This window comes from Rana temporaria, chromosome 2, assembly GCF_905171775.1.
Source record: "Rana temporaria chromosome 2, aRanTem1.1, whole genome shotgun sequence".
Lineage (NCBI taxonomy): Eukaryota > Metazoa > Chordata > Amphibia > Anura > Ranidae > Rana > Rana temporaria.
Genome location: NC_053490.1, coordinates 457571968 through 457594848, shown reverse-complemented (window position 1 = coordinate 457594848; position 22881 = coordinate 457571968). Strand labels below are relative to the sequence as shown.

Sequence of the window (22881 nt, the reverse complement as noted above, 5' to 3'; positions counted from 1 at the left end):
CGGGACATGCATGTATGCGTCCCTGATGTCCGAGGACGTCAGGACATCCCCCGGATGAAGCGCAGCTACCACCGAACAAATGGATTCCATGCGGAACTACCCGACGTTCACAAAGGTATTTAGGGCCTGAGGCCCATAGAAAACCCCAAAACTCTCGTCCTGCAGGAAAGGTAAAATTACCTTGCAGCTTAGCAAATCCCACACTGCCCAAGGCAGACCGACGTGCCGGGAGGGGAAGACACAAGGACAGAACTTTGTTCTGTGGATAGGAGGAAACCCTATCTAGTACTCCGAAGAGACCACCTCGCAGACCCACTAGTCGGAGAGCAGGGAGGTTTCACTGAATTGTGAACCTGCAAGCCGCCCCTCCCACCTAGAGACAGGGAGGGAAGGCTATATACATTGGCAGGATTTGGGTGCCGGCGTGATCGGCTTATGCACCCAGGGACAGATTAGTCCCCCAGCTGGGCCTTTGACGGCCTGGGAGGGTTGCCCCTAAATAATACACACACATAGTGTGTATGTATATTATGTAGGTGTATGCACACATGTCTTTGGAGGAAACCGGAGTACCCGGAGGAAACCCACACAGACACAGGGAGCGACAATGCAAGCTCCAGGCAGATTGGCGTCAGTGTGCAGATTGGCGTCAGTGTGCAGATTCGAACCAATGACTCTTTTGCTGCCAAGTAATGGAGTTAAGCACTACACCACCGTGTGCATAAAACCATTCTGAAACAGACGCCCTGGATAACAAGGGCGCAGCATTCAATGAAGCATCACAGACCTATATGAGGCCCTGGACCAGCTGGTCCGCTAGGCTAATAACCTCAGGAGAGAGTCGGTGCTCCTCCACTGTCTGGTGCAAAATGCTCACTCTGTGAGTTGTATACAGCACTAGGGGTCAGGACTACTCCAAGATGGCCGCCGAGCGTTCAGAACGCGGCCACAGGAAAAAGGCCAGCACAATGTAAGCTGCGCCATAGCGTGGCTACGACAAAATGGGCGCCAATGGGAGTTTTCAATGTAATTGAAAAATCTCCCAAAAAAATAGCGCCAGCGACCACTGAGACCCCAGTGTAGTGGCCACAATAGGCCGCAAGCCAGACCCCAGCATGGTAAACATGGAACGGGTCAGTACTTCGGATCTTCTATCAGTCAGATCCATACATGTGGGGGTTCCCGCCCGGCGGTGAGGGACAACAAAAGCCCTCAGTGGCTTTTCTCATTCCGCATCTCAGAAATTATCAAAGAAGGGCACAGAAGGAAAAAACCTACACAGCGGTCTGATTTGTGTGATCCAAAAAAGACAGAGCCCTCAGCGGAAACCCAGCTGCACTATGCAGCTTAGGAGAGTCCCTTGCAGCAGTAAAAAGCGCACCCATAAATGCCTTATTCTGCCTTTCTTTTTTTTTTCAACTAGGTACCTAGTCCATGGCTCCATAACAGAGCATTCCCCGGGGGATAACGGGGGAAGGGGGCACTCTTTTACCGCCCGCCCGCAGTCCACCCCCACCCTGGCACAAACTGTGTCCAGGACTAACAATAAAAACTCTGTGGGAATCACAGGTGCTAACACCTGCTGCCACCACCAGCATGTGGGGAAGGACCCAGATACTGACTCCAATATTTACATATAGTGTGTATTATAATATGCACACCTGTCCATACAAATAGACAAAAGCTCCTAGAGCCCTATTCAGGGCCTCTCACCCACTTGCTGCGCTGACCAGGGGTAACCAGGGGTAACCAGGGGACTCCCTCAGGAGGAGACTGCACAGCGCTGCCTGTGAGGAAAAGAACCGTGAGGTAACTTTTGCAGGGACCTGTGTTTAAACAGGAAAAGCCTCATAGGGCTGTTTTATTTAAGGACAAGTCACAGATACAGCATAAAAAGCAAAACCATTACAGGTGTCACCAATCAGTCAGCGTCTGCTGAAGTATAATCATAAACATCTGTGCTCATCACAGGGCTTTTTACCTCACAGGAAAGCCCAATACAAAAAAGAAAAAACACAGACCAGATAACAGTCCCCTCAGGAAGGCCCCCTCCCCCCTGACAGCGGCAATGTTAGCAATGCAGCAAGGGAAAGGAGCAGGGAAGTAAGGGGAAGGGACCCCCGAACCCCAGGAATGCCCAGCTGTACCAACCCACCGAAGCAGGAGGGACTGTACTTACCCGTCCGAGCGAGGACTCGCTGACGCATTCCTGACAGACCTACAACCGCAATGGAGGTAGCTGTCGGCCCGGTCCACTGTGATTGAGACAACACCACAGCTCAGTCATATGTGGACCTCGGAGCAAAGCTCACCGGCCACCTCAGGAGTCATGAGGTATGGCGTGGCAGACCAAGCCTCTTTGCAAAGGTGTGCCCACGCTTGCTGGTCGGACTGGGTAGACTACAAGGATCTATAATATCCAGCCTGTCTCTCAGCCAACAGTTGAAAGAAGATTCAAGAAAAAGTAAAGTAAAATAAAATAAAATTTCTCCTCAGGGCGCTGGGCCCAAAGGGAGCCATACGTCCTTCTCCTTTGCTAGGCAGAACGAAACTGAGGCTGCAAGCTGCAGTGAGGAGGGTTATGTCTGGAGGGACCGCCCCCTGGGCGGGGCTGTTCAACTCTGTTAATGTAACATGTATTTAACTATTTAACATGTTTCTGCCTAGTCCTCTCCTGTAAACAGGGAACATAACCCACTTGTCAAGATTTAAGGAGCTGTGTCCGTCCATGGACGATAAGAGAAATTGTTTATGTATCTAAATCCACTCAGTGTCCCAGCTGCCTCCAATTCTCAGGGGCTACCCTGGCAAAGTGTATGGGGAAATCTGTTGGGAGTAGAAGCAACCATCTACTTTCTCTAATGAGAACAAGATAGTAATGCTATTACAGAATCTCACAAGAGCGAGTACACCCCTCACATTTTTGAAATTATTTTATCAAACCTTTCAGGTGACAACACTGAAGAAATTACACTTTTCTACAATGTAAAGTAGTGAGTGTACAGCTTGTATAACAGTTTAAATTTGCTGTCCCCTCAATATAACTCAACGCACAGCCATTAATGTCTAAACCGCTGGAAACAAAAGTGAGTACACCCCTAAGTGAAAATGTCCAAATTGGGCCCAAAGCGTCAATATTTTGTGTGGCCACCATTTTCTAGCACTGTCCTAACCCTCTTGGGCATGGCGTTCACCAGAGCTTCGCAGGTTGCCACAGGAGTCATGACATCACAGAGCTGATGCGCTCCTCCACCTTTCATTTGAGGATGCCCCACAGATACGCAAGAGGGTTTAGGTCTGGAGACATGCTTGGCCAGTCTATCGCCTTTACCCTGAGCAAGGCAGTGGTCGTCTTGGAGGTGTTTGGGGTCGTTATGTTGGAATACTGCCCTGCGGCCCAGTCTCCGAAGGGAGGGAATCATGCTCTGCTTCAGTATGTCACAGTACATGAAGTCATTAATAGTTCCCTCAATAAAATGTAGCTCCCAGTGTGTGTGTAATTTCTTCAGTGTTGTCACATGAAAATATATAATAAAATATTTACAAAAATGTGATGGGTGTACTCACTTTTGTGAGAGACTGTGGGGTAGATTCATGTAGGGAGCACGTATTTGTGTGCGGGCGTAACGTATCCTATTTACGATACGCCTCCGCAACTTTGACAGGCAAGTGCAGTATTCACAAAGCAAAGTTGCGGCGTTGTAGCGTAAATAGGCCGGCGTAAGCCCGCCTAATTCAAATGTGGAAGATGTGGGCGTGTTTTATGTAAATTTATTGTGAAACCACGTAAATGACGCTTTTTCCGAACGGCGCATTCTCCAAATTAACCCGCAAAAAGCCAATGCTTTCGACGTGAACGTAAATTACGCCCAGCCCTATTCGCGAATGACTTACGCAAACGACGTAATCGACGGAAAATTTGACGCTGGCCCGACGTCCATACTTAACATTGGCTGCGCCTCATATAGCAGGGGTAACTTTACGCTGGAAAAAGCCTTACGTAAACGGCGTATCTGTACTGCGACGGCTGGGCGTACTTTCGTGAATAGGCGTATCTAGCTGATTTACATATTCTAGGCGTAAATCATCGATCGTGTGTGGGCTCCAGAGCATTTTTCGTGATGTTAAAAACGGCCATTAAAAATTTAGAATGTGCTCTAAATTTTCGCGTTGTGTTTAACGTCGTAAAAAATGGTCGTGTGTGGGCTTTAACGACGTGAAAAAAACGTGCATTATCAGAAGCTCGTTGGAGATAGCACATTCATCACGCTGTAACAGACTGAAAAGCACGAATCGTCTCTCACCAGACTTTTACCAACACAAAATCAGCAAAAGCAGCCCCAAGGGTGGCACCATCCGAATGGTACTTCCCCTTTATATTGCCGTCGTACGTGTTGTACGTCAACACGCTTTGCTAGAGCATTTTTTTTTTTCGCGATCGTGTGTAGGCAAGGCCGGCTTCACAATAATCGGGTTGAAAAAAAACTTGTTTTTTTTCAGACCATTAAAAATGGTCGTGTGTACGCGGCATTAAACCATCGCACCTCACAGCGAAGCATACTAGCTCATTATGCCTTTGTCTTACAGGTTTTTTTTTCTCTGGGTTTACAACCTCTAACAAAAATTAGCTGGATAATTTATCATTTTGTATAAATGCATGCTGTAAAGACAAGGTGTGATCACTGTTACATTTTTGACAATAGCAATAACATGATTCTACTTCTTATTTTACCTTCTCTGTGACTGCAGTCAGTGCCATGGCATGTGTCATCAGAGAGTCCCCAAAAATAAGTCTCTCAGCCTTGTTTAGGTTCTTAACCGACACACCAAACACCAGCTCATGGTCAAATCTGAAATGAGAAATTGATTGGATATATGACAAAGATTAAGCATACTTCAAAAACAAAACAAAAGCTTTATATATGCATCATACATACACTTCATTATAGAACTCCACTACAATGGTGTCCTCTCAGTGTAAAGACCTGCAAGTGTAATATTTCAGCAATATATACTACACTTTCCGTATTTCCTCATTAAGGAGACTATATTGCTAAACCAGTTATTTCAACAACGACCTTCCCCATAAGATTATATGTGCACTTAGCATATTTTATTCATAGTATTCACATGTAAACACCCCCCTGTGTAGACCTCCAAAAGTCCTGAAACTGCTGCTGGTTGCCATCCTATTCGATGTGATGTCAGCAGACTAAGCTAGTACTTAAAGTACATTCTATAGCACATTATAGAAGTAGGTTGAGCCAACAATGCAATATAGCCAATCTGGAATATCAGAAAATTAACATAGGCATAGAGAGAGAGAATGTAATAGGTACAAATTACACAGATACTTGCATAACAATACGATAACTTACATGTTCATGTCATTGATGCCCAATTTTCCATGAAAATGCTTTCCAACATCACAACCAAACCACACTGCCTATTGGAGGAGACAAAATTTCAATAAGCAAATGATAATTTTACTACACATTAAGAGTTGCTAAATCTAGTGGTCTTTGACTACTTAAGACAGGTTAGTTCAGTTCACAAAAGGAGCTGGAAGCAGTTGAACATCCAGTGTATGTAGGCTCTATTTCACCCATGGTGTAAAGCAGGTTAAATTATTGGGATAGCCTAAATACTGCAATTTTTTGGGGGGTAAGTGCTACCCAATGCAACTTTGTTTTTTGTAAAGATTCAATTAAAATTGAAATTTCACAATTATGTGTGAAGTCTAATGAGATGAGTGCTGGTGGCTCTTAGATCTGTTAAGAGGCTGCAGCCATGATGTTTTCTTGCCATAGTCCTTGGATCTCTTCCCTCTGTATTGGTCACTCTTACCGCACAAATTAAAGAGATTACAAATCTATAATGGACAATGCAATCTCTCCTAATGACCACAGCAGGTGGGTTCATCTGGAAACTGCAGCTCAGACATTCAATATCGCAGGCTACTATTTGGTACATACGGTCTTAGACAATCTTTTCTAAATTGTTTATGAATAAATACAGAATCGCACTGGATTTTATGCTTTAATCCTTGTGTTCAGCAGAGATTAATGTGGTTCTAAAAGCTTTTCTGAGTCTAGGATCACCTCCAGTTCCCCCTTATACTTGTTGCATGAGGCAGATTCTGATCCAGCAATGTGCATGAGAGCAGTGTAGATTGATAGCAGCGAAAGCCATTGGCTCCTCCTGCTGTCAATCAAATCCTATGGTGAGGGAGAGGGGAAGCAGGGGTGGAATGAAGCCCAGGTGTCTGGGTCAATAAATGCAGGCAGTGGGGCCCAGGCGCAAGCTGCTTGCGTACTTACCTTAGCAACCAACTTGCTGTGGGGTACACAGAAAAGGGGGGCACCAGCAGAGGACCCCAGAAGAGGAGGACCGGGACTGCTCTGTGCACAGAGTAGGCAAGTATAAAATTGTATTTAAAAAAAAAAAATAGTGAATAAAGCTTTATTTTCACTAACAAAAAACAGTACCAATCAACCGTTCCTGAAAGCAATACAAATGAGAGATTGTAGCAATCATGCAGCAAAAGCTTTCCATGTATGGCCTTCCTAGATGTCATGGATGCTACTTACCTCTCCATCTTTTATAGAGGCAGCTGCTAGCTTTTTTAAGACATCCACAGGCTGGTTATTATACTGTGTTTTCCGACCTTCCACCATATTACCCAAGTACTGCACAGTGTAAAGTTTGTCAAACTTATTTTGCGGTCGAGGATCATTGACAAGGCAGATCTGCATAGAAAGGAGAAGGCAGCAATGAGGTATAGAAATCAAGTTTAGTCCCATTCACAGACAATGGTAACCTTGTTTAAAGCTGAACTCCAAGTAATATATATTTTTTTGTAAACATACATTGGTCCAGCTTGGCCCAATGGAAGTATGCATATCCCAAATCGGGGGGGTTCTGGAGAAGTGGACAGATTCTGTGAGCACAGCTGCCCCACTGCACACTGACCTCAGAGGTCTCTCGCTGAGCACTGCCACCAATTATAGAATGCCTTGTATTCATGAAAGAAAATACAAGGGGTTTCCAAGAATGGCGGCAGTGTCGAGTGAGTAACCCCCTGAAATATATACAAAGAAAGAAAAAAAGAGCCGCTGCTCCAGGTGTATGCTGATTACGAGATATTCCACCTCAGGTTGAGTGCCGGCCCGCCTCCGTGGGAAACTTGTAAGAAAAGAAATGGCTGCACATCCAGGAATTCCGATGTGCCTTTTATTGTTCAAAGTGATAACACCAAAGACATCAACACGAGGTCAAGTAGACGCTTTTCACACAAACATCTTGTGCTTAATCATTAAGGTGATGATTAAGCACAAGATGTTTGTGTGAAACGCGTCTACGTGACCTCGTGTTGGTGTCTTTGGTGTTATCACTTTGAACAATGAAAAGGCACATCGGAATTCCTGGATGTGCAGCCATTTCTTTTCTTACAACCTCCGGAAATGACCGTATTTTCCGGCGTATAAGACGACTTTCTAACCCCTTAAAATCTTCTTAAAAGTCAGGGGTCGTCTTATACGCTGGTAACCTAACCTTACCTTATCCCAGAATCGCGGCCTTACGATTTTTCAAACGCCGCGTATCACGGAGGCCCTCTTGTCCTGTGTTTAGTGTCCGCCTATCACGGAGGCCCTCTGGTCCTCGGACGAGAGGGCCTCCGTGATAGGCGAACACTGAACACAGTGCCTCCTGGGAAGCTGAGTGTTTCCGCCTATCACGGAACAGAAGACGTAGAAGGCGCGGCTTTTGAAAAATCGTACGGCCGCGATTCTGCATGTCTTGGGATAAGGTAAGGGCACAGTCTGGCATGTAATGGGGCACAGTCTGGCATGTAATGGGGCACAGTCTGGCATGTAATGGGGCACAGTCTGGCATGTAATGGGGCACAGTCTGGCATGTAATGGTGGCACCGTGAGGCGAGGCATGACTAGTAGGAAGGGGGTAGTCTTATACGGCGAGTATATCCCAAAACCAACATTTTGGCTGGAAAATTAGGGGGTCGTCTTATACGCCGGCAAATACGGTAGTGTACAGAAGAGAAGGAGCTCACATGGGATCCAGGAGATTGCGACTATACATTGATCAAAACTTGAGTCGGACAAATTTCGCTCAGCGTATGGTCATTCCTGTTCATTGGAGGTCAATCCATCAATTGACTTCTCATAAAAACTGGATTGTTGGTAAATTCTCACTTAATCAGCACAAGCAGCCAATAGGCTGCAGCGCTGATCAATGTATTCTGACAGCAGGGAATTCCCACTACAAAATACAATAACACAACAACAGGGAGAATTCCCACATTTACACTGAAAGTGTGGATGGGGGAATTGGGTCATTTTTTACTCATTGACCCACTGGCTGAACGAAAAATAACTGACCCATGTATGGCCAGCTTCAATGTTGCTCATATGCAGCAGAGAAAAATCAGGGTCATGCTGTGCAGCAGAGCTATGTAAATCTCAAGATGGACAGAAAAACAAATCTTTTCACAGTTAAATTATATATATATAAAAATAAAAAAAAGCTTTGTGTATTAGGTGTTTTGCCTGGTGTTCAGCTTTAATAAACCAATTTGCATTTAGGGTTTAGGAAAGGATACACTTTATGAATGTAAAATGGGTAAATGCATAGGTGGATTTTTTTTACATAAGATTTCATTTAGGCTCTCCTGTAACACTTTAATTTGTATTTCTTACGTAGTAGTCATATAATCATTCAGGCCACATATCTCATACCCAAATACTAAAGAAATATATACAGTGAGTAGGCTTTATACTTGGCTATGCACCCGAGTCGTGACTTTAGGAGATATCCCATTAAACAAACAGCACAATGGGAAGTAGATGGGTGGGAGGTCTGTTTTCTTAATCTCTGAGCCAGGAAGAGCCGATTACAAAAAGCAGAGCGCTGCAGAGTAATTGAGGTCAGGCTACAGTTCTACAGTGTTCGCTAGTGCTACATTTGCAGGACAGGTGCTATCAGTATCTTGTACGAGTATATATGAAATACATCAGGATAATTATGGTAAATTAAAACTGAAAGTGGAATTGATGCAGCACAGATTATGCATGTGTAATGTTCATGTATTACTTAGCAGCAGTCTTGTCATTTGTTTTCTTAGGCTGCCTATTCCCATCCGAATTGCAAACAGCTGCAATGTTATTCCCCTACACAGAAGACTTTTGTCTTAAGCATTCATACATAATAAGGATTGTTCTTTCTTTTAGAAAATCAATTTCTATTTTGGTGTACAGATTTTTTTTTAAATGTTGTGAGCGATACAGTGGGGAAAATGATTATTTAAAAAGAGGAAGTAGAGCCCCCCCCCCCTAAATCTAAGCCCCCGAAGTCCTCCTCGTTCCCTCTGCTGCCATGTCCCCTCGCATCTTCTTCCTGTTATCGGCGCTGACGTCACTTCCGCACATGTGCGTGGGACCAGCAGATCCCTGCGCATGCGCGGCAATACGGCATTAAAGCGGGGGTTCTCCCTAAAACATTTTTTTTTCTAGCATCTCATTCAGCATAGTAGCGTGAGCTACAGTATGCCTTTATTATTTTTTTTGGCGCCGTACTCACGCTGTAATCGCGTAGTAAAGTTTCAGGGGAATGGGCGTTCCTATTCAGAGGGCTCGTGATTGACGGCCGGCTATGGCGCGTCACGCTTCACGGAAATAGCCGAAATAGGTGTTTGCTCTTCACGGCGCCTGCGCAGTCAGCTCCGATGTCTGTGCGCAGGCGCTCAGACATCGGCGCCTGTCATTGTAAATATCTCCTAAACCGTGCAGGTTTAGGAGAGATTTCTTGCACCTACAGTTAAGCCTTCGTCTAGGCTTACCTGTAGGTGCAAGTTGTGTGGTTGGGTTTACAACCACTTTAAAGGGGTTGTAAAGACAAAAATATTTTCCTCTTAAATTAAAGTAGCTGATGAAGTAAAAAGTAATGTTTTGCATTATAACTAGTTTGATACCTGTTGAAATCGAGCTGTTTTATTCACCTCCAGCACTCCTGAATCATTATTCTCACTGACTTCCTGGTTTGCGGTGTGCATTCATTCTTGCTACATCACGGCCTAATGGGAACTACAGTTCCCATTAGGCTTAGCCTCCATGCCTGTGAGGGATAAGAGAGCATCTTCACGCAGGGCTGTAGTCATAGGGAGGGGGTGAGCACATTCTGCTTTCCACCATGCAAAACAGCTCAGATGCTGGTGGAAAGCAAGAAGAGGAGAGACAGGAAATGGCATTTTCAAGCCTGGATTACTGTATTTTGGAGGTCAAAAGGAAAAACGAGGTAAGCGATATTTAAATGCTCTTGCTTACAGCAATCAATTGATCTAAGACCCCTTTCACACTGGGGCGTTTTTCGGGCGTTTTTTAGGCGCTTTGGCGTTTAAAAAAAGCCTGTAAAGCGCCTGAAAGAAGCCTCATCTGCAATCCCAATGTGAAAGCCCAAGTGCTTTCAGAGGCCTTTCACACTGCCAGCGTCCGAAAAACGCTGGTAAAGCGCTGCTAAGACCCCTTTCACACTGAGGCGCTTTTCAGGCGCTTTGGCGTTAAAAAAAGCTTCCTCAATGGGAAGGGGGCTTTAGGAGCGGTGTATTAACCGCTCCTAAAGCGCTGCAAAGAAGCTGCATGCAGGACTTTTTTTGACGCCCTGCCAGCTCAGCGCCTCAGTGTGAAAGAACTCAGGCTTTCACATTGGGATTGCAGATGCAGCTTCTTTCAGGCGCTTTTTTTAACGCTAAGACCACTTTCACACTGGGGTGTTTTTCAGGCGCTTTAGTGTGAAAGCACTCGAGCTTTCACATTGGGATTGCAGATGCAGCTTCTTTCAGGCGTTTTACAGGCGCTTTTTTTAACGCTAAAGCGCTTGAAAAATGCCCCAGTGTGAAAGGGCCCTAATAAAAAACAAACCTTTAGTGTTCCTTTAAGCCCCTGCAGATTTTGTAAGTTTGTCCATTTACAAAGAAATGAAGGGTCTATAATTTTTATCATAGGTGTATATTAAATGATAGAGACAAAATATCAACCAAAAATCCAGAAAAAAAAACCACAATGCAAATGTTATAAATTGAGTTGCAGTTCAGGGAGTAAAATAAGTCTTTAATCCCCAATCAAAACAGGACTTTATACTTGGTGGAGAAAACCTTGTTGGCGAGCACAGAGGTAAGACATTTAATGTAGTTGATTACCAGGTTTGTACACATCTCAGGAGGGATTTTGGTCCACTTTACAGATCTTCTCTAAATCCTTAAGGTTTCTAGGCTGTTGCTTGGCAAATCGATGCTTCAGCTCCCTCTATAAATTTTCTATAGGATTAAGTTCTGGAGACTGGCTAGGCCACTCCATGACCTAATGTGCTACTTCTTAAGCCACTCCTTTGTTGCCTTGGCGGCATGTTTTGGGCCGTTGTCATGCTGAAAGACCCATCTTCAGTGCTCTGGCTGAGGAAAGAAGGTTCTCATCCAAGATTTTACAATACATGGCACCATCCATTGGCTCCTTTAATGCAGCAAGTGTACCTTTAGCAGAGAAACAGCCCCAAGGCATAAAGTTTCCACTTCCGTGCTTGGCCATGATATTTTAAATTTTGGATGAGAACCTTCTTCCCTCAGCCAGAACACTGAATATGGGTCTTCCAGCATGACAATGACTCAAAAAAAAAAAAAAAAAAAAAAAAAAAAAAAGGCAACAAAGGAGTGGCTCAAGAACAAGTACATTAAGGTCATGAAGTGGCCCAACCAGTCTCCAGACCTTAATACTATAGAAAGTGTATGGAGGGAGCTGAAACTTCGAGTTGCCAACAGACAGCCAAGAAACCCTAAAGGATGTAGAGACGATCGTTAAGATTGGACCAAAATCCCTCCTGAGATGTGTGCACACCTGGTCACCAACTACAAGAAACATCCTACCCCCTGTGCTTGCCAACAAGGGTTCCTCCACCAAGTATAAATGTATCTTTTGCTTGAAGATCAAATACTTACTCACTGAACTGAAACTCAGTTTATAGCAATTGTTATAAAAGGCAATCAGCGCACACAAGTAAAATAAGACGAGATAAAACGGCAATGGTATCGCCCGTCGAAAAAATCCTCCTACGATGTGTGTATGCGCTATGGTGAAGTCACTCCAGCTGATTGGCAACCCAGCTGGAGTGCCCTTCTGTTCTGCGCATGCGTGGGCACTTGACGGAGGGCACAAATCGATAAAACACGGATGCCAACTGTTCCCTCAACAATAGTATCCCACAATGGGGAGGCCAGAAAAGTGGTCTTGCAAGAGCACCACAGCAAAGTGTAGGACACACTGATAAACTGTAAATGAGCTGTATGGGCATAAATGTAAGCATACTTAATGTTCACAGGAGCCTGAAAGTTTACTTTGTGACGAGAGTCAATAACACATTCGGTGGCCCACGCGTGGAATTTCTGGACCCAATGCAGAAATTCAGAGGTGTGAGATCCAAGATGGGGCAGATGCCCCTGTTGGGTTTGGCACTGATGAACAGGTTGGAGTAAAACCCTGAAACTGTTCTGTCACCGGAACTGTGGCAATGACAACTCAATCCAGAAGAACCATCAGAGCTTGAAAGAGATCTGCTAAACTGTATGGTAACACAAGAAGGTTTAAGACAAGAAACCGAGGAGCGGGCAGTGAGCAAAACTCCAGTTTGTAGCCCTTGGATACAATCTCCTGTATCCAAGTGTCTTAAAGGGGTTGTAAAGGTAAAAAAAAAATGTCCCTAAATAGCTTCCTTTACCTTAGTGCAGTCCTCCTTCACTTACATCCTTCGATTTTGCTATTAAATGTCCTCATTTCTTCTGAGAAATCATCACTTCCTGTTCTTCTGTCTGTAACTCCACACAGTAATGCAAGGCTTTCTCCCTGGTGTGGAGTGTCGTGCTCGCACCCTTCCTTGGAATGCAGGAGAGTCAGGACACTCTCTATGTTGCAGATAGAGAAAGGAGCTGTGTGTTAGTGGGCGTCCTGACTCTCCTGTATGTCAAGGGAGGGTACGAGCACGACACTCCACACCTGGGAGAAAGCCTTGCATTACTGTGTGGAGTTACAGACAGAAGAACAGGAAGTGATGATTTCTCAGAAGAAATGAGGACATTTAATAGCAAAATCGAAGGATGTAAGTGAAGGAGGACTGCACTAAGGTAAAGGAAGCTATTTAGGGAAAAAAGTGTTTTACCTTTACAACCCCTTTAAGACACTTGGATGCAGGAGATGGTATCCAATGGCTACAAACTGGAGTTTTGCTCACTGTCCGCTCCTCGGTTTCTTGTCTTAAACCTTCTTGGGTTACCATACAGTTTAGCAGATCTCTTTTAAGCTCCGATGGTTCTTCTGGATTGAGCAGTCATTGCCCCAGTTCCAGTGACAGAACAGTTTTAGGTAAAGGAAGCCATTTAGGATTTTTTTTTTTTACCTTTACAACCCCTTTAAATGCAAGCTGTCAAGTATCTGCATAGGTCAACTAATATCCACCCACTTTGGAAAGTAGGGTCACTCCCTTATACCACGGAAGGCTTTTCTTAGGAGACTTGGCAGACTTTAAGTGCCAGTCCATGTGGGAAGCCAAGCATGACATGGAGCTCAAGGGAACAGAGAAATGAAAGAGGCGTTTAACAGTCAGAGAGGGAGAAGGCTTTGTAGTCTGTTCCATAGGCTTCTTCCACTGATGAGGATGGTTACTCTTGCAACCAGTAAATCCAATCTGTAGAGATGCCTCTGTATGACCATGCAGATCCAAGAGTTTTTTTTTCCGCAGGTCAGCACTTTAGCCAAATGCCCTATGCATAAGTGCAGCAAACTGTCACAGCTGAAGTTTAACACCACAGCATTGGTTAGACTTTTTTAAGATTGTCTAACTATGTCTCATTGGACAAACCAAGTAAAGCCACAACCATGGTTGGGTGAAGGGCAGAACCCCCTAGAGAGAACAGAGCTCTAAGAAAGAGCTTCCAAACGCTTATGGACTGGGTCCTTAAAGACAAGTGCGTGCCAAGCCGAAACAATAAGCGCAATGTTGTGGGACACGGCCAGATCTGCAGTAGAAATGGATCACTTCTGTACAAAATCCTCACCAAATAAATACAAGGCAAAATAGTGCATGAGGAAGAAAATAGTTTCTCAGACTGGTTCATAAATCCAGAGTAATGTTGGAAAAGCGGCTGCAAAAGAAAAGAGCTTGTGGCCTATGTGATTGGAGTACTGAGTAATTTGGGCCATAAAGTCTTGTATGACCGTGGTAAAGACTACACCTGAAAGTGCAGAGGACCCAGCTAAAATGGGACTCTAAGAAAGAAATGGACTCCAAGAGCAGAGGGCGAAAGGACCCTGGGCTGTAGACATTGACATTGTCAGAAGGAGTGCTGGAAGCAGCCCCAAAGTTGTTAGTAGAAATTGAACGTGGGGGTACTCGGCACAGAGAGACTGAACTATCTCCCCTCCCTGCATTTCTAAAATTAGACATATTGCAATGCGACCTATGCAAATGATGAAGCTCCTGGTGCTCGGGCCCAATTGGCCCACTCATGAACTGAATCTTCAGAGATAGGACAAGTGCTAAACCAAAGCCAGTGGGGCTTTGCACCTGGGAAGTGCTCTGCAGCTAATTTACCAGAACAGAGTCCGACAAATGCCCAGTTCAGGACCCAGCGCCCAGTGCAGGACCCAGTGCCCAATGGTCATTTTCAGATGATCCTGCAATGTCTAGTCCAGCAGGTTTCGGATTCGCGGCACAATAAAAAGCAAAATAACTGCAACAGAAATAATACATAGGTCGAGCAGCGATGTAGAAAAGAGTTATGACTGATGGAAAAAAAAAAATAGCACAAATAAATCACAATAATAATAATAATAATAATAATAATAATCCTGGGCTGGCCTACAGTTTTTTTTGTCCAACCCACATGTCAATAACAACATAATCTAAAGGTTTAGAACTTAAAGTGTCTCTTAAATCGATGAGAAAGAAACATGCATTAGCCTCACGCTAATATGTTATAAACATTCAAATGTTTAAATAAAAGTATACAGTGTGACATTTTCCTGTGCTCTTGAAATCAATAAAAGCTCACCTTGTCTTCCACATTGTAAAGAGGTTTAACGTGCTCCCTGTAAAAATCTTGGGGTGTCAAAGGCCCAATCTTGTGATAAGTCTTCTCCTTGTCTCTGAACTCCCAGGTAAAAGTTTCTGGAGGGCTCCCCAAACAAATACTGACTACTCTGTATACCTAGGAAGAAAAAAAAATAAAAAATAATATATATATAATGAATTTTATTTCCTCAAAATAGGGCAACAAGGGTGACCAATCAGTGATCTACTGATGCAATCTAGCACACTGCGGCCTTTTTAAAATCAGAAATTTCACTCAATTGACCTTGATCTAATTTCCACGTAATTCACATTAGTCACATCAAAAAAGCCCACCTTGGGTTCAGTAAAAGGAACAGCAAGAGTGCCTTTACCAGTTCTAGCCATACATGGCATGAAAGTTGTCAGCTTTCTGCTAAATCATTCAATGTCTGAGACGTGGGTAGCCCTGTTGGTACCACCCGGCTTGAGAACAGATAAAAGATTAAAAAATAAAGAGCTAGGTGGAAAAATATCGTCCGAACAGATAAAGTCACATTCTGATTAAAACAGCTGGGACAGCCTGGACAGAGGAATAAAGTGATTTCTCTTGTTCAAGCTGTAGGGCTTAAAGTGGTAGTGGACCGCATGCAATTTTTTTTTTTTAATTTAATAAAAATAAAATCAAAATTCTTGCCATGTGCAGTTTGAGTCATAATATGTAAATTTGCACCGCTAACTGAAAACAAACCAGTGACCCTTTTTACTGCTAGGCGAAAGTGCTACCCACTACACCACATGCTGTTTGTTCACTAAGGTTCTCCAACAACCCTCTGAGGGTTTCACAGAACAGCTGTATTAGTACTGAGATTAAATCACACACATGTGGCCTCTAATAATTAGGTGATTTCTGAAGGAAATTGGTTCCACTACATTTTAGTTAGGGGTATCAGAGTAAAGGGGGCTGAATACAAATGCATGCCACACAAAAAATGTATAAATTTTCCTTCCACTTCACAATTATGTGCCACTTTGTGTTGGACCATTACATAAAATCCCAATAAAACATTCTGTGTACAGAACACCTCCATGTAACCATATTGCATTGCATTTGCAGAAAAATGTGAGCTACAGATTGAAAAGGAAAGGAAATTTTTAATATCATTCAAATTACAATATGACTTGTGACGCAATTGTATATACTGTTTAATTTTTTTTATTTGCCTTTTTTTTTTTCGCATTCTACAAATCACTGGTTTCACCCATTTTTTTTTTTAGCACTTCACTATTTGACTGGCACTTGAGAAATTCAGAAAGGAAGCAAGTACCATGGCATTTCTATAAACAGAGAGGGGCTGAAGATGTTGATATCAAGGAATGTCTAGAGCTGGCCTGACATTCTGCAAAACAGGATGCTGGGGTCCCGAGATTACAGCACATAAATATTGTGTTAACAAGGACACACAAGCATGGCATGACATAATGGAAGGGCATAAACTGGGTGGTGGAATCTAAGCCACAACAATGAGATTGGTATCTTTATATTACTCCAACAGTTGGCATGTTTTTAGAGACAGCCACTTCATCAAGGGCTTGGGGATCTGGGTATGAACATATGAAGAAAATAGTTAACAAGAAGAGAGGCTCTGGGGCTCATTTAAAGATAAACTTCAGGCAGATATAAAATACACATTAATGCAGCTCTGTATTTATTCATGCATTAAATGTGATTTTTTAAATGCAGGCAGTACAGGTTCCTTAATTTGACCCAGTGTCAGTCTTATGGGGTCCCTGTATAAACTATTATTATTAGGGTTGTCCCCATACCACTTTTTTAGGACCGAGTACAAGTACCGATACTTTTTTTTTAAATGTGTCCCCAAATGCAGCCATGTCCCCCACATATATCCAGCCGTGTCCCCCCACATATATCCAGCCATGTCCCCCCATATATTGCAGCCATGTCCCCCCACATATATGCAGCCATGTCCCCCCACATATATGCAGCCATGTCCCCCCACATATATGCAGCCATGTCCCCCCACATATGCAGCCATGTCCCCCCACATATTGCAGCCATGTCCCCCCATATATTGCAGCCATACCTAGTAGATGATGATGCCGCTGCAGCATTAATCAGCGTGCGGGGAACATTACAGGCAACTTTCGTTTGAATAGCTGTCCATTCCTTGCCGCGCCGTGTATAGACAGACACTCCCCCTTGCTCGGGATTGGACGGATCTGTCCAATCCCGAGCAAGGGGGAGTGTCTATACACGGCGTGGCGGGGAATACAGCTATTCAAACGAAAGCTGCCTGTAATGTTCCCCACACGCTGATTAACGCGGCAGTGGTGGCTTTGCGGTCGTCGGCGGCGGGGGGAGGGCAAGTATTCTATTCAGGCATCGGGGGCATTTGCGGGAGTACAAGTACTCTCGCAAATACTCGGTATCGGTCCCGATACTGATACTGGTATCGGTATCGGGACAACCCTAATTATTATTATTATACACGATTTATATAGCGCCAACAGTTTACGCAGCGCTTTACAATGTAGAAGGGGACAGCACAATTACAGTACAGTTCAATACAGAAGGTACAGGAGGGTCCTGCTTGTAGTGCTTACATTCTAAAGGGGGGAGGTGTTGGTACAAAAGGTAATAGATGCAGGGAATGATTCGATGGGGGTGGCTCTGGGACAGTTGTTAGGTGGGTGTGGGATAGGCTAAACAAAATAATAAACTATTAAAAATAATAATAAAATAATAAACTAAAGGAAGGAGGCCTACCATGAAGATCACTTTAGTGACACACCACAGTTGAATAAAAATATTTTATGGTAGAAAACGCACCATCAATATCACACAACAGCAAAAAAAGTCAGTGTATAACTATCCAACAATATTAAAAAGACAAGGTCGTCATGATAAGAGAATCGCAGCTGGGCATGCACCCATTGAATCAAATACACTGCTATGGGGTCCCTGTACAGCAGAGCTCAGGATTTGGAAAACAAAGAAGCAAAGCCAGTCAGCTGTGTTGCAATGCTTATGTGCCAGCAAGGGAATATGCAGATAGGAGGAGAGCAGGCTGGGTAAAAGGACAAGACCTCTAAGGCCCCCTTTCACATGTGCGGACCGTATGTCCACTTTTTCATCTATCCGTTTGCGGATGAAAAAGGGACATACATTGGTCTCTATGTGATTGCGGGTGTCAGCGGATAAACATCCGCTGACACCTGTAATCACCCGCCTCCGCAAAGATCCGATTTTGCAGACGGAAGAAAATCATGTTTTTTCTTCCGTCTTCGGATCGGATGAACACGGACACGCGGTCCGTGTTCATCCGATTCCCCCATAGGGGAGAGCGGAGAAAATACAGGGCGGTCCATGCACAGTGTGCGGGGACCGCCTTGTCAGCTGACGGCTCAGCGGGGATATACGGAGCGATCCCCCCTGAGCTTACGGACACACGAAGGCGGATCATTACTGATCCGCCCCGTGTGAAAGGGCCCTAAATGTTACTTAAAATACAACTAAAGGCTCCTGTGTGACAGTATTAACCACTTAAAGACCACAGGTGTTTTTCAGATTTGGTGTTTGCAAGACTAAAACATTTTTTTCTGCTAGAAAATTACTTAAAACCCCCAAACATTATATATTTTTTTTTTTCTAACACCCTAGAGAATAAAATGGCGGTCATTGCAATACTTTTTGTCACACCGTATTTGCGCAGCAGTCTTACAAGCGCACTTTTTTTTGGAAAAAATTCACTTTTTTGAATTAAAAAATAAGACAACAATAAATTTGGCCCAATTTTTTTATATATTGTGAAAGATAATGTTACGCCGAGTAAAATGATACCCAACATGTCACGCTTTAAAATTGCGCCCGCTCGTGGCATGGCGTCAAACTTTTACCCTTAAAAATCTAGATAGGCGACGTTTAAAAAATTCTATAAGTTGCATTTTTTGAGCTACAGAGTAGCTCTAGGGCTATAATTATTGCTCTCGCTCTAACGATCGCGGCGATACCTCACTTGTGTGATTTGAACACCGTTTTCATATGCGGGCGCTACTTGCGTATGCGTTCGCTTCTGCGCGCGAGCTCGTCAGGACGGGGCGCTTTAAAAAAAATTTTTTTTTGTTTTCTTATTTAATTTTATTGATTTTATTATTTTTTACACTAAAATATAAAAAAAAAAAAAAAAATGATCACTTTTATTCCTATTACAAGGAATGTAAACATCCCTTGTAATAGAAAAAAGCATGACAGGTCCTCTTAAATATGAGATCTGGGGTCAAAAAGACCTCAGATCTCATATTTAGGCTTAAATGCAAAAAAAAAAAAAAAAAAAAGGAAAATGTGTCATTTAAAAAAAACGACAGAAAAAAAATTGTCTCTTTAAGAGGCTGGGCGGGACTGACGTTTTGACGTCACTTCCGCCCAGCAGAGCTATGAGGACGGGTGGGGGCCATCTTGCCCTCACTCAAGTCCTCACACACAAGGCGGCAGCATCGGATCTCCTCCGCCGCTACCGACGGCTCCGGTAAGCGGCGGAGGGCGCGGAAAAGCGGCGGGAGGGGGGGGCCCCTCTCCCGCCACCGATAACGGCGATCTCGCGGCGAATCCGCCGCGGAGACCGCCGTTATCGTTTACACGGCCGCCCACTGAAAACATGGATATCTCAGTTGTGGCAGCAGCTGCTGCCGTTACTGAGATATCCATGTTTAAAAAGAGGACGTATATATACAGTGGGTGGTCCTTAAGTGGTTAAAAAAAAAAAAAAAAAAAAAAAGTATTGAAAGTACCAAATCCAGATAATATGATGCAGAAGCTTTGTAAAGTTTACAAAACTATCTTTATTTGTGTCGCACATCCTCCCAGACATTGTAGCTCGGAGTGGGAGGGTTTTAGTGACACATGCAGTACAGTCACATGTACAGTACAGACCCATACAGTACAGTCCCATACAGTACAGTCAATCCAGAAAAGCAGTGGGCAGGGCTAGGTGTGGCCATCTGCTGATTGGCAAGATACAGTCTTGTGAATCAGAAGTAAAAATGCTCATTGTCACACGTCTGAAATGGTTTTTTTTCCCCATCCCATTATAGTGCAAGCAGGCACTGCTTACAGGAGAGTGGCAACTTTGCTCTGAAATCAAGAGCAGTGCAGTACTGTTGCCATGCTAATACGGAATACTGCATTAGGTGGACTTCACTGGCAGGCTCAACTGGTATTTGTGGGAATTTCTGAGAAATCAGAAAACTAAGTGTGCAGCTAAGAACTAAGTTCTCTTTGAATGGGAGGCCATAGTTCTGCTTCTACTGCTGCAGAGGAAAATTAAAGGGGTTGTAAAGTCAGAAGGTGTTTTACCTTTATACATTCTATGCATTAAAATAAAGTCTAGAGCCCCATCTCTATCCAGCGATGTCCACGAGTGTCTCGGCTGTCCGGAACTCTCCCTCCCGAATGGCTGGGACACAGCAGCGGCACCATTGGCTCCCGCTGCTGTCAAACTCAGTTAGCCAATCAGGAGAGAGAGAGGGGGTGGGACCCGGCGCAGCTCCATGTCGGAATGGATACACGAAGCTGTGACAGGATTAGTTTAGCTGAGACTGCAAACTATTCTATTTAGCATGCAAAATAAAAATGAAAAAAATATGAGTTGCCAGAACAACTTTTAAATAAACGTTGTATATTTACTAGTATGCAGAATGGTATATTTACTAGTATGCAGAATGATTTGTTTCTTTCTTTTAAAAAACTTTAAACTTTTGAACTGACCATTCTTATCACAAATGTAAACTACACATGTACTAGTTCAGCATTAGGTCAGCGACCTGTATGCTTAAAGTGGAGTTCCACTCAAAAAAAAAACATTTGCCCAAAAATCAAAAAAAAAAAAAAAAAAAAAAGTGAAAAATTATAATTCATACTCACCCGAAATACCTGTTGCTATGCGGAAGTTCGTAATATGCCTCTTCCGTAGCCGCGGTCCTCCTTCTTCATCTTCTCCTAGTGAATGGAGCGCGCTGCTTTCTGGGAACTGTGGGCCAGATTCACAAAAGAGATACGACGGCGTATCTGATACACCGTCGTATCTCTGTTTCTAACTATGCGACTGATTCATAGAATCAGTTACGCATAGATAGGCAGAAGATCCGACAGGTGTCATGGACTTACACTGTCGGATCTTAGAATGCAGTACCGCGGCCGCCGCTGGGGGGAGTTTGCGTTGTAAACCAAATTAGGAGTTACGGTGATCCACGAAGATTTTTCCCGTCGTTACGTCGTCGTGAGTGTTGGATTTCCGTCGCAAAGATAGGGCACCTTTAACATGGTGTAAAAGTACTCCACCATGTTAAAGTATGCCTGTCTTTCCCGCGTCGCTTTTGAATTTTTTTCAAATCTTTTATTTTTTCCGGCGTAAATCTTTTTTCGCGCAAAGCGCGTCCGGAAATTTGCGACGGGAGCATGCGCAGTACGTCCGGCGCAGGAGCGCGCCTAATTTAAATGGTACTCGCCCCATTCTATTTGGCCTGCCTTGCGCCAGACGCATTTACGATACACCGCTGCAAGTTTCCAGGTAAGTGCTTTGTGGATCGAGCACTAAACCTGAAAACTTACGGCGGTGTAACTTAAATGGCTTACGTGTCCCCGGCGCAATTGTACGTGAATCTGGCCCTGTGTGTGTTCTCAGAGAGCAGCCGCCCATTCACAAGTCTGTGCGGGACCTGCATCGATCGTGAGATCGGCATCGGGGGGGGGGGGGGGCATCAGCGCGGGCAAGTAGGACAGGTAAGTGTCCTTAGTAGCTGCTGACTTAAAAAAAAAAAAAATTGCGGGTGGAATCCCGCTTTAAAGGAAAAAAAATTCAGCATAAGCCTTAACAGTTCGTTCATAGAAATATGCATCATGAACGGAAGCCAAATTAAAAAGTTCAAACAGTCCTTTGAAAATTAATTCTTTACGTCAGATTAAGTGCAGTCAATGTACGTGTACACATGTTCATGGTGTGCCGTCCCTGTGCCTTCAACGTGATCTAAATGACATCTAAATATCACTCATCAGAGACCAAACAATGAGCCTTATTTTCCCGTTTCAATAGTTTATAAGATAAACAACCACAACATAGAAAGTGTCCTTGATTTGAAGAGAAAATCAGTGCGATAGGTCCGCAACACAGGAGCTACATAGTAATTTACTATACAGATAAGGCACAGAATCATGCAGTCGAATGTAACAAACATAAAAACATGATGACCAGTAGAATACACGCTCACCGATACACCTGGCTAGTACCAGGTTGGACCCCCTTTTGCCTTCAGAACTGCCTTAATTCTTTGGCATAGATTCAACAAGGTGTTAAGATACATCAGAGATTTTGGATCACATTGACATGATGGCATCACGCAGTTGCTATCAGATTTGTCGACTGCACATTCCACCACATCCCAAAGGTGCTCTATTGGATCGAGATCTGGTGACTGGAGGCCATTGGAGTACAGTGACCTCATTGTCATGTTTAAGAAACCAGTGGTGAGTTTTGTGACATGGTGCATTATCCTGCTGGAAGTAGCCATCAGAAGATGGGTACACTATGGTCATAAAGGGATGGATATGGTCAGCAACAATACTCAGGTAGGCCACAGAAATTAAAAAGATGCTCAATTGGTACCAACGCATGGCACGAAAAAATATTTACCCACACCAATACACCCCCATCACCAGCCGGAACCGTTGACACAAGGCAGGATGGATCCAGGCTTTCATGT

The 22881-nt window shown here is 43.9% G+C and overlaps 1 protein-coding gene across 1 annotated transcript in view; it reads right to left on the bottom strand.

Annotated features, from left to right (window-relative positions):
* The window catches only part of BLMH (bleomycin hydrolase), a 64576-nt gene that overhangs the window by 21122 nt on the left and 20573 nt on the right, over nucleotides 1-22881 (bottom strand). The window contains exons 7-10 of the mRNA XM_040338568.1: nucleotides 15110-15265; nucleotides 6591-6749; nucleotides 5379-5446; nucleotides 4733-4850 (exon numbers count right to left, since the gene is read on the bottom strand). Of these exons, the coding sequence (XP_040194502.1) occupies nucleotides 4733-4850; nucleotides 5379-5446; nucleotides 6591-6749; nucleotides 15110-15265 (501 nt within the window). The remainder of the gene's footprint in view (nucleotides 1-4732; nucleotides 4851-5378; nucleotides 5447-6590; nucleotides 6750-15109; nucleotides 15266-22881) is intronic.